This window comes from Ictalurus punctatus, chromosome 10, assembly GCF_001660625.3.
Source record: "Ictalurus punctatus breed USDA103 chromosome 10, Coco_2.0, whole genome shotgun sequence".
Taxonomy (NCBI): domain Eukaryota; kingdom Metazoa; phylum Chordata; class Actinopteri; order Siluriformes; family Ictaluridae; genus Ictalurus; species Ictalurus punctatus.
This window is the reverse complement of record NC_030425.2, coordinates 12,798,805-12,811,186: the sequence shown is the minus strand read 5'-3', so window position 1 is coordinate 12,811,186 and position 12,382 is coordinate 12,798,805. Positions and strand designations below refer to the sequence as shown.

Sequence of the window (12,382 nt, the reverse complement as noted above, 5' to 3'; positions counted from 1 at the left end):
TTATAGCCAGCACGAACTTTTTCAGCAATTTTCAGCAATTTGTGTTACAGTAGCTCTTCTGTGGGATCAGACCAGTGAACCCATGACCCTGTCACCGGTTCACAGGTTGACCACTTTTGGTAGGTACTAACCACTGCATACTGAGTAAACACCCCACAATACCTGCTGTTTTGGAGATTTTCTGACCCAGTCATCTAACATCACAATTTGGCCCTTGTCAAACTTGCTCAGATTCTTATGCTTGCCCATTTTGTCACGTGTATTTCCATGGATGAAAAAGGGAAGGGAAGAAAAGATAAGGTTGAGCTGAAAAGCATTAAAAAATTAAGGCGTTAGAGGCAGATGCTGCAAAATCTTTTAAAGTAACAGATTTTGGACATGCATAGACATGCTCTTTCAAATGTACACTTTCTCACACACACCCACAAACACACACACACACACACACACACACACACACACACACACAAACCACTCTTCTCCTCCTCATTCCCTACTAAAGCTCTGCTGACCTGCTCCCAAGAGAAATCCTGAACTATGCAGACATGATCATAGGTGAGTTTAATGTCACATGATGATAGTGTACCATTTAAATGTGGATTCATGTTAAAAAATAAAGTTTCAGTCCTGATTCAGGAATTGTACAGCTGAGGGTTGTAGCGCTCCTACACTGCACCCAGATGATGCCCCCTTAGCTATGCAGTCTTGATTGTTTTATATTCTTTATCACTCTGTTCTTCTGTTTGTGTTTGCCTGTTTTACAAATATGACTTGATATCTGTTTAGTGCTGCTTCAAATAAATATGTTTAAATAGCATTCATGTTTCTGTATTGCGTTATATTTTTTATGCTAGTAAGTGGTGTTAAAATTGTTCTAACCATCAATGTGTCGGTGTGTTCTGTTGGGGCGTGTTGTGGGCCAGGTGTGGTGGTCCGCTCTGGGCCAGAATGTCCAGGGCCACTTTTTGGTCCCACTCTTCCCCTGTTCTCATAATTTGCATTTGCAATAGCCTATATTTACATTTTGATGATTAATATTTTGCTTGTGGATTTTTTAAAATTTTATGTGAACTTTATTTATTTTATTTGGCACAAACTCCATAAAACCTCCTCGCTTGATTTAGCATAACAGGTCAGTGCAGCTCAGTGTGCATGCGCATGTATATAGCAGTCAATGAGAGCCGTTTACTTTATTCCAGCTTATTTACTTATAATTAAATTATACGACGAGTATAAAAACATTATTGTAAATAAAAGCAACACGTCGGCGATTAACAAAGCTAGAGAAGTAGCGGGACAGATAATATATGACAGAATAAATGTGTAAGAACATAAAATAAAAAATATATATAATAAAATAATATAAAAGACCATTTAAATATAGGTTCTATAATCAAAATAACATGGTTAATACATACTTGATATCCAAGTACAGTGGATTATAACAACGTCACATAAATGGGATTTGTTTGTTTGTTTGTTTGTTGGACTTATTATTTTTTTATTTGTTGTACCATGTTCATATCATCACCGATTTATGTATGTATGTATGTATGTATGTATGTATGTATGTATTTTGGCTATTTATTTATTATTGTAAATGGAAATGAATACAAGACAGAATAATAGGATGATCTTTTCGCCACACTGCTCGGCCACGCGCACTCCATGCACTGACTGAATGTTGTGTTGACGTATATGTGCGTGTGACAAATCACGTGTGATCACATTCTAATACATTTAATACATGCATTTTAATAACAGACAACATAAAGGCAGCATGTAGAATTTCAAGTAAAAAATTCAGGGTCTAGACAGCAGGGTCTACTGACAACCTTCACAGCCATATTAGAATGATACATTTCTAATTATACAACAGTGCAATGAGTGGGATTTGTTTGGTATGGATTGTGTTTTGGATAATTCAATATGAATAAAACGTTCAATACAAATGTGTAATAGTGTTTGATGTTTTTACATTATTTATGGTTTTTATGCTAAACATAATTCAAAATTCTGTACAATTAAAGGTTTAGTATAATTACCTAGAATAATAATTTAAGTGATTTATGTGCATAGATACCAATCATAGGTCCGAATATTGCTAAATTTTGGTTGAATTATAAAAGCCAGAAGTGGTACTGAAAATGAAGAGCCGGCTTTTATTGCTGAGCTGAGCTAAATGATCTGGTTCAATAAAAAGAGCTGGAATTCCCATCACTACTTTTTTTCAGTGTGCACTAGGGCGGAACTATTTTTCCTGACCATTGTTTCCGTCCGACGGGACTACGAAAGCACAAAAGCCAATATAATTCATCAAGTTGTTACCTCCAACAGTGTGATGATTATGATGATGTTGTAATATAATAACAATAGTTATGAACAATAATATAATAATAATTAGCATATTATTATAATTATAATGCATACACATCGAGTAACAAAAGTATCCTATTAAAATAAAAGATTTAACATCAGATTTATGGGCTAGTTTCACCTTCCGTTGCGCGGTGGTTTAAGCAGACTGTAGGCAGTTTACACTTTGTCCTGGGTGCAGATTGTGCAATCAGAGAGATTAGTAGGCTCTCTAAACATACCTGAGCACAGACCCTCCGCTACAGCTCCTCGCAATGAAGTTTCCCGTTAAAATCCTTTTACTCGGGAGTCTGAGTGCAGCTTTAATTGCGCTCCAATGGAGTGGCCCCACTTTTAGTGAAGGTGAGTTTGGGTTTATTTTGTTTTAAACTTTGTTTCCCCTTGCGTTTCACTTCCTGTAAAACAAGTCGCACGACTTCCTCGACTCTTCGTCATAAGTGCATTTTATAACATTACTGAATTCCTCTATAAGTCACACAATAAAGTTATAATGAGTACAACTGATAGAAGTACAAGTGATATAAGAAGTTGTGACTGATACCCTGCTAGGATGTTGTGACAGGGATAGTATTCAGTCGTTGTTAACCTGCACACATCAGTAGGTTCAGAATATTTTACATAAAAAAAAAAAACATGTTGATGTTATATTGTATTTTATCACTTCAAATGACTTTAAAAAAAATCTTTGAGGGTGGTTCAAAATGATGTTCAGTGTGGGAAAGAGGAGGACTGTGGGAGATTTTAATTCATTCACCTTAAGTACATAACAAGTACAACTAAACCCCACTCTATGAAAAGGCTAATCAGTAAAAATATATATTTTTATTGCTCTAAAAATTCCAAATCAGTGGTATGTTACCCTATGGCAATAACGTGGAGAAGAGGGTAAAAGGTTTTTTTTCTCAGCTCCATGACATGAACGTCCAAGGCACAAACTTCACTTTTGCATATGAATTTGTAAACCTGAATGTCTACATTTCTGGGTGTTTATCTCCCTAAGAGTCTCTGAAAGGCATGAGAGTGCTGGTGACTGGTGCGAGTACTGGAATCGGGGAGCAGTTGGCGTACCTCTACGCCCGCATGGGTGCTCAGATTGTCATCACAGCAAGAAGAGAACATGTATTAAAAGAGGTCAGTGTGCATTTCCTATTTGCATGTGGTTAAGATATTCCAGAATAAAATCCATCCCAAACTTTTCCAGGGCAAGCCTCCCAAATGGCATTAACATTTGACCGAGGCACCCCTTTTGCAAGATGTCTTTAAAACACATTAAAAATACAGACTTCTGAATATATCCCCCTTTTTTTTATTAACAATTACATCTTACGTCTTTACATTACATTACATTAGGAATTGATTGTGTGTGTGTGTGTGTGTGTGTGTGTGTGTGTGTGTGTGTGTGGTTGTCTGAGAGTGAGAATTTATTTTTCACACCGCGGCTGCGGCCCCCACTTTGAAAACCACTGATCTAGACGACACATGGAGAGGAAAAACAAAGAAAAAAGAAGAAAAAAACCCAGTTGTAACCAGGGTCTGCTTTGTGGTCACTTAAGAACAAACAATGCCCTCAAATTATGGCACCCTTCATAAAAATCAGCAAAACAATTGTATACAATACACAACTATTGAACATTTTCACTTAAACAACAGGGGAAACCAATTTTCTCTGTTGAAACACAAATATTTATCAGAAATGTTTGTGCCGCAATTGTTGGAACCTCTAACAAATATTTAAAATAATTCAAATTAAAACAAATATATTTAATTTGCTCTCAGTCCCCAGGAACTTTCCTTTAACCAATTCCTGTTTGCCTGGGGTATAAATATAAGTTTGACTACATGTACAAATCACTATCATCTATTATCATTGGGAAAAACCAGAAACAGACAAAATAGATGGTTGTTGACTTTCACAAAACAGGTAATGGACAGAAAAAAACCCCCAGAAAAGTATATAATATAAAATATAATGGTATATAATACCTTTAAGCATAATTACAGCCACAGAAAGTGTCACATCAGTTGGAACAGTTGGAAATTAACCCGATTTTTTTAATGCTACCAATTATTCTGGAAGGCACTGTGTATACTGTATATGTTGCTTATCTGATTTCAGGTTGTAAAGAAGTGTCTGGATCTGGGAGCTCAGAAAGCCTTGTATATTGCAGCGGACATGGCCGAAACAGCTGATGCAGACCGAGTAGTGGAGTTTGCTGAAGAGCAGCTGAAAGGGCTGGACTACATAGTGCTTAACCACATCGGGCCGAGTCCATATGCGATGTGGGATGGTGATGTGGATCACATTCGATGGCTCATGCAGGTGAGGCAACATAGTAGGGCTACAACACAAAAAAGTGCATGCTACTCAACTCTCAGAATCTCTGAGCGTTTCACACTACACAGTCCCTTGTGGTCACTTGTTTGGTGGATGTAGGGTTGTGGACACTCATAGATGAGGTCTTTCACCTGGGAATATCCCTAGTGATATCTATAAATATTATATGATAACTATAAATTGGGCGTGTCTAAAGTGTCCGTAGTGTATGAGTGGGTGTGTGAGTGTGTATGTGATTGTGCCCTGCGATGGACTGGCACCCTGTCCAGGGTGTACCCCGCCTTGTGCCCGATACTTCCTGGGATAGGATCCAGGTTCCCCGTGACCCTGAAAAGGAGTAAGCAGAGGATGGATGGATGGATAGATGGATGGAACTATAAATGGTTAAAAGTAAAATGTAATTCTTAAATAAATTAAAAATTTTGATCATTGACAGATTGATGTGGTAAGGAGTAAAGCACTTTTGGGCATGCAGTTATTTTAAAATAATCACATTAACTAAATCTTCTTGCTATAACACATGTTTGTCAGAGTATTAAGTTATTATCCTGAAAGTTGTGAAAAGCGAGGTAAGGGAGTGTCTTTGTAACCGCTGCTTTGTACTGTCTACAGTTTATTACATTGCACCTTTATTTGTACTATGTGAAGGTGAATTTCCATAGTTATGTGAAAATGGCTGTGAAAGCTCTACCAGCCCTGGAGAAGACTAATGGATCAATAATGGTCGTCTCTTCCTTGCTTGGTGAGTAAAGAACTTTTTAAATCTTACTCAGAGATCTGTTCTGACTAAGCAGTCATGTGAATGTTGTTGAACTTTGCAGGTAAAATGTGTTCACCGTTTGCTCTGCCATACACCGCTACTAAATTTGCCCTGAATGGCTTCTTTGGGAGTCTCCAGCATGAGCTGGCTATGAAGCACAGCAACGTAACTGTCACTGTCTGCACCCTGGGCCTCATCGACACGGAGTCAGCCATGGAGAAAATCAAGTGAGCCATGCTTAAATACAGCAGATTTATTCTATTTAGAGAAAACTGCTCAATGCTGTACTTCTGATGATTTGATTTCTGATGGTGCACTGTTTACAAGGGATAGATTTGGTCGTGGGCTGAATTGGTGTAAGACGTGAGTCTTAGTGGGAATGAGTTCATTTCAAGTTGTTTTTACTGGCAGAGAACAGTGGTAAAGTTTCAAGACAATGAAATAGCAGTTGCATTTCCAAGGCATATTTTAAACACAAACAAAAATACAGTTACAACATCCTGACCTTTACACATACCCTCCCATCTACCAACATGGTGCCATTTGACACAAAAGATAAGTGATCCTGTCCAACCCTTCCATCTACATGTATTGCCCATATATTAGTTATTGAACTTTGTACTTGGTTTCATACACATATTTTTAATAATTGCACATACTGTAGTTATAGTACAATGTCTGAGTATTGCACATATTTTAGTTATTGCACAAATTCCACTGTTATAGCATGTAACATAGTTGTGCCATAAAATCCATTATTAAATCATCCAGTGCTACCACTACCATGCTTCACTGTTGGAATCGTTTTCTCAGGGTAATGAGTTGTTGGGTTTCTATCAATAATAGTGCTTTGTACAAGTCCAAAAACTTCTATTCAGATCTGAAAACCTTTTTCCACACGTTTAGTGAGTGTCCAAAATGTTTTTTTTGTTACAAACTTGAAGCAGGATTTCATATGGCTCACAAACCTTCCATATAGCTTAACTTTATGGATTGTCTGGGCTGTTGTCCTGTGAATAGCTCTTCCCATCTGAACTGTGAATCTTTCCAGCTCCTTCAGAATTATTCTTGGCCTCTTGGTTGCTTCTACTTGGCCTACCTACTCAGCCACTACCTTTTGGTGGACAGCCTCCTCTAGGCAGAATATGGTTGTGCCATATTCTTTCCATTTTTTAATAATGGATTTAATAGAGCTCTGCATGATGTTCAAATCTTGTGATATTTTTATAACCAACCCTCAAAATCATGTAACACTATAATTACAGACAATTGGACTCCATTCATCAAATTATGCCAGAACTGTTTGTTCCAGAACTAATTTAGGTTTCATAGCAACAGGAGTGAATACTTGTATTTATATATTTGCAAAAGTTTTACACACCCTATTTTTAGTACAAACTTTGTTATAGATTTTTTATTTTATGATTTCTACATTATCAGGTCAGTACAAAAAACATTTTAGATTCCCAAACACTAGTTTTCCAGCACAAAATTAAATGATACAGAAAAATGTTGATATGTCATTAAAGAAAGCAGCATATTACGTAAGAGACCAGTTTTAAGGCATAAAACACAATGAAAGCTGCTGGATTTTGCTGCAAAAATAAGGAGCAAGTTCGACAGTCAAAGTCTCCAGAAGAACTGTGGCTGGTTCTGCACGATGCTCAATAAAACCTACAACTCATTTCCTTATAAAACTGCACTAATTGTAGTTACCAAATGTTGACTTTGTTTCATTTACTACTGTTTACTGCTCTTCATGGTATTTTTTGTAATGTAGAAACATTTAATTTCATTATTTTGAAGTCATCTTTACTCTACAGTGTATGTATGTGTATATATATATATATATATATATATATATATATATATATATATATATATATATATATATGTATGTGTGTGTGTGTATTGCAAGCTATATTGATTTTTCTTTTCACTTCATAATTATTTATAATTATTCATAATTCCTATAATTTATGAAGATTCATTAAATACTATAAAATTCAATTTCAATTCCTGGTTGAAACACTACAAAATATAGAACTGTTCTAGGGGAGTGTATACTTATGCAAGGCATTGTATATCTTTTGTGTCTTGATACAGAGGCTACATTGACATGCCTGCTTACCCTGCACATGAGGCTGCATATCAGATCATCAAGGCTGGAGCGCTTCGTCAGAGCGAGACCTTCTACCCCTGGTACACCTTCTACTACACACTCTTCAGAGACTGGTTCCCTTACTACAGAGATCTGGTCATTAGGAACAGTTTCATCTACCAGCCATGAGTAGGTGCTGATCACTTGAGCTTGTGGGGTGTTCATTTGGTGTTCTGGATAAATACGGGAGAACAGTTGTATAGCACAATTATGAATTAACATAAATGGAAAAGTAAGTCGGTTGGTATATTTTATTTGAATCCATTGCTGCCAAAGCTCAGTTCTGAGCACCATGATAGCTCTAGAAATGACTTTTTCCTACCTCTAATCTCTAATTTTCTTACCTTTTTAATGATATGGTATAAATACATGTGTGCTGTGTTGTAAAGTACTTCCATCAAATACTGCATTGTTGACATTTATTCCACAGCCACTGTTGAATGTTTAGTTCTTATTAGTCAGGTGCTGATTCGTTTTCTGTAACAGTGTTAATTTCTTTTGTCTTATTAAGTTCACAAAAGAGAAACTGGTAAGGGAATGACCATCTATATCTGCTATAACACAAGTAATAACAGGAACCAACTTGTTTCATGGACGTTCCACAACATTAAACCTAACTATAAACTGACAAAGTTGTTAGCATTGGAAAATTGCTGGTGGTATGAGAGAAATAAATCATTTTAGGAGTTTTTTTAAGCCAGGGTGGTAACAGTAACTTTGCCTTGCATGCCACATCACACCACCCCATTGTTGATTATTTTCCAATAACAGTTCCATCGTGTTTTAGGGAGAGAATGTTAGGGAAATCTTGAATTGACTTTTAAAGTATATTATCACTTTGGATCCACTGTTTCTAGGAAGTGACTTAGATGTCTTTCCACCGGATAGTACAATTAAGGCATGCTACAGTTACTAAATAAAATCCAGAACTGTCTGTACCTTGGTTGAGTACTTGTGTTCATTTCTCATCACATAACAGTACACATGCAGAGTAGGAGTAGTTTTGGAAGGTTGTGGGCGGTGACATCAGTTCACATGAGTAAATAATAAACACTAACTACAGGAGCAAAGTTTAAAAATTTACAGATGCTAATACAGAAAATATTAACTAACAATTCTAGCCAGACTCCAAACTATTTTTAGAAATAGTATGCCACTACATTAACAGGGTGGCATCTTTAATAGTTACTTTAATGTTGCCTCCGCAACATTGGGTTGGGTTATTATGTGTGGAGTTGTGCATGTTATATCTGAGTCTTGGTTTCCTCTGGTTCTACTGTTTCCTCCCAACGATGATAAACATGCCTTTGATCGATTGTCTACACTAAATTGCCCCTGGGGGTTAATGAGTATAGACTGGTGTCCCATCCAGGCTGTATTCCTGCCACATGACCAGTGTTCCCAGGATTGGTTCTGGATCCACAGTGACCCTGACAGGATTCAACCAGAAGAGTTCCTGAACAGAAGATGAGTGAATAACTGAGGTAACAAATTGTGGCATGCTATATTGACATACTTGTTAGTATGTCATGCAATTTGGGATGCAGCCATAAAATGACAATTGTGTATGCTCAATGTTCAATACTCATAGTACCTTGATAATAAGGGTAAACACATACAGCATGTGTACTTCGTTATGTTACAGATTATTTTCACTTTCAAATGTGAGATTTCCATACTAGACTATCGGATGGAAACGTGTTTTAAAATTCTCTGTATGTGCTCGACTTCCTGCTATTTTATGGGTTTTAAGGGTGTAGAGGGTAAATGTGTTTATGATTCATTACATCATGAACTCAATGACTGACTGATCACTGGAACTCTTTGTATTGGTCTCTTTGATCTGTCCTCAAAGTTATGAACCTTATACTAAAGAAATTAGGAAATACATTGTCATAATGTGAATGTAACATGTGTGTCTCCTTACTCCTTTAACAAATGTACTGCATTCTAATAAAATTACTTTGAATAAAGGTTCTAAGGTGTGTTGAGTTGGGATACCATGCAGGAATTAACACACCATTATTCTTATTGCACTGGCGATTAAATATTGCTGTTGAAGGGCAAAACATTTGACTGTTAGACTTTTTTTTTTTTTTTTTTGAGACTTTCATGTTTAATAAACTGAGCACTCACTTGTGTACTCACCAGTCTTTCTAATATGCAGCTTTCAGTGACAGAATGTGATGTTTTTAGCCACTAGCATTAGTAGCATAGTTCAGTCTCTTTTCAAAGTAAATGTATCTTTATTCTTGAGTTATTGTGGTCTCCATATGTGGATCATAGTAAAAACTGGAAACTGTAAAAACTTTGTTTATATCCTCTCAGGCTTGAGAAGTGCAGTCAACCTGAGGTAAATTCAGCTAGCTAATTATAATACCTTGCTTTTTCTCACTGTAGCTTTTAGTCAGTAGTGTCATACATACTGATGGATCAGTGCTATCACATTTTCTTGGTTTTGGAAGATCTGCTTACATGTTTTCCTGCTAGAATCAGTTATAACCAGCTATAGCTAGCAGTGGAGAAAATCAAACAGCCTGCTAGAATATTTATTTTTACCTTTACGGTAATAAATTATCAGGCGTTTCATATTTGAACTAGGAAATCTTACTCTAGAGGATATATTCAGCTTACATTTATTTTATATTTATGTTATTTGGACAGACGAAAGACTGCTTTGTTTACAGGCGTCACCTGAATAATTGCAATGATTAAATATGGCCACTAGGAGGCAGTGGTCTATTATAAAAGTGACATGGTCCCAAGTGTCTGCTCACATTTTCTAGGTCAATATACAGAATGTCGAGCAATTACAAGTTATGTGTATATTCTGCATGTACGCATAATATATATATATATATATATATATATATATATATATATATATATATATATATATATATATAGAGAGAGAGAGAGATAGATAGATAGATAGATAGATAGATAGATAGATAGATAGATAGTTGAAGTTTGAAAGTTTTGTGAAAGTTTACTACTTCTCAATGAATGTAGCATTTGGGGCATGAAAATTGTAGAGAGATCATTTATTTACTCTGTAACGCATAGGATTCGTGTAATGTGTGCCAATGTGCATCAATCATTATTCTTCCCCAGCTTCCCAGGGTAGTAAAGCCACACTCATGATGGCAGGACTTTAATAAGAATCTAGGTAGAGAAAAATCAGCATGCAGTGGGATTCTGGCTGATATGTGCTGTTTCCCCAAGCCATCGTCTATTCAGTTGTGATTTTAAATAAATAAATAAATAAAAAGACAAATGAAGCCAAACAGGCACTCGGGCTACCCATAAGACAAGGTAACAGGGATTTGCATTCTCACATACAGCTCATGGACAGGTATTCACACTCTGTTTTCATTAAACCCGTTTTTCACAAACTTTCTCTTGTTCATTCACACTTACACATGTATGGTGGGGCCCCGTGGGTTATGACTGCAGGCCTCAGTGCAGCAGCTAGCAGCCTGTAACACCTGCAAAAGATTAGTGCTTCTAATGGTAGGCAATAAATCCCCTCCCCCTCTCACCAAATCACCAACAGTATAATATATACAGCTCTATCTATCTATCTATCTATCTATCTATCTATCTATATATCTGTATGTCTGTCTGTCTCTCTGTCACCATATCTTTACTGTTTAATTCAATTCACAATTATTGGCATGACTGTTGCAGCATTTACAGTATTGCCAAAGCACTGAAATGATATTTTTATGCATACAGAATTTGTCTCCGTGTTTATGTATCTGCCTCTCTTTGTTTATCTACTGTATATCTACTTTTGTTCTCTGTACGAGCTGATTGTCTCCTCTCCGACCGTGCCACTGTGGGATTGTGCTTCTGATTCCAGCTCCTATGACTTCGAGCTTTTCAGTTTAGCATTATTTACTACACAACTGCAGTTATTCTGTCGTTCAATTATTCTATATCTGCTCCTCAGGTTGGCCCGGTCAGTGCAGGTTTTCCACTTCTAAAGAAGCAGCTGGTAAAATACTTCTGAGGCTGAACCCCATGAATCTCCTTTGAGACAGAGAGGAAGAGAGGAGCTGCTGGCGAAGCAATGCTACGGCTCATACATCACTGTCTCTGCTGTAAACGCATGTCACTATGGGCCCCACTCATGCGTCTTTTCCCATGTGACCCTGAACACTGTAGTTTATCTGCACTGAAGTCAGTGTGTGATCTGATTGTTTGAGGTGTAGAGATTCAGCTTCAAGGATTAAGAAAAGTGAAAAATGTGTAAAAGATGAACTTAACATTAGTGTGCAAATTATTGTAAGTGTAAGTGTGGAATATTGTTATAGTTCTTATATGATTTTTTAAAAAAAAGATTTATTTGGAAATCTTAGCTCTAAGCTAAAATATTGATTGCTGGCCAGCATAAATACTCATGCCCATGATTTTAAATGTGTGAATTTATCCCTATTGAGCAAGTCGGTGGCGACGGTGGCGAGGAAAACTCCCTAAGATGTTAAGAGGAAGAATCCTTGAGAGGAACCAGACTCAGAAGGGAACCCATCCTCATCTGGGTAACAAACATATTAATGTAAACCTTAAAGTGTGATAGAAATGCTATCTGAGTAACTTTGGTAACCTGTTGTTGTTTCTTTCTGTTGATGGAGGGAGACGAATCTACTACGGTCAGTAACTGTAAACTTACAAGGTGCACCTGTATGGTTGGTTCACCTGTGAAAATGCTCAAAGAGCACTGCAAACAATGATATCTTAGCAAGTG

At 36.8% G+C, this 12,382-nt stretch overlaps 1 protein-coding gene across 1 annotated transcript; it reads left to right on the top strand.

Annotated features, from left to right (window-relative positions):
- The first annotated feature begins 2,298 nt into the window (after positions 1–2,298).
- Positions 2,299–8,570, top strand: hsd11b1la (hydroxysteroid (11-beta) dehydrogenase 1-like a). Its single transcript, XM_017478724.2, has 6 exons — positions 2,299–2,718; positions 3,377–3,507; positions 4,493–4,696; positions 5,360–5,453; positions 5,533–5,698; positions 7,578–8,570. The coding sequence occupies exons 1-6, from the start codon at positions 2,631–2,633 to the stop codon at positions 7,759–7,761; spliced, it is 867 nt and encodes a 288-aa protein (XP_017334213.2). The 5' UTR covers positions 2,299–2,630; the 3' UTR covers positions 7,762–8,570.
- The last annotated feature ends 3,812 nt before the right edge of the window (positions 8,571–12,382 follow it).

Excerpts from the sequence above, each read along its gene's own strand:
- hsd11b1la (XM_017478724.2), top strand. The coding sequence starts at position 2,631 with ATGAAGTTTCCCGTTAAAATCCTTTTACTCGGGAGTCTGAGTGCAGCT. Across the intron at positions 2,719-3,376 it reads TGGCCCCACTTTTAGTGAAG|AGTCTCTGAAAGGCATGAGA; the intron begins GTGAGTTTGGGT and ends TATCTCCCTAAG. Across the intron at positions 4,697-5,359 it reads ACATTCGATGGCTCATGCAG|GTGAATTTCCATAGTTATGT; the intron begins GTGAGGCAACAT and ends TACTATGTGAAG.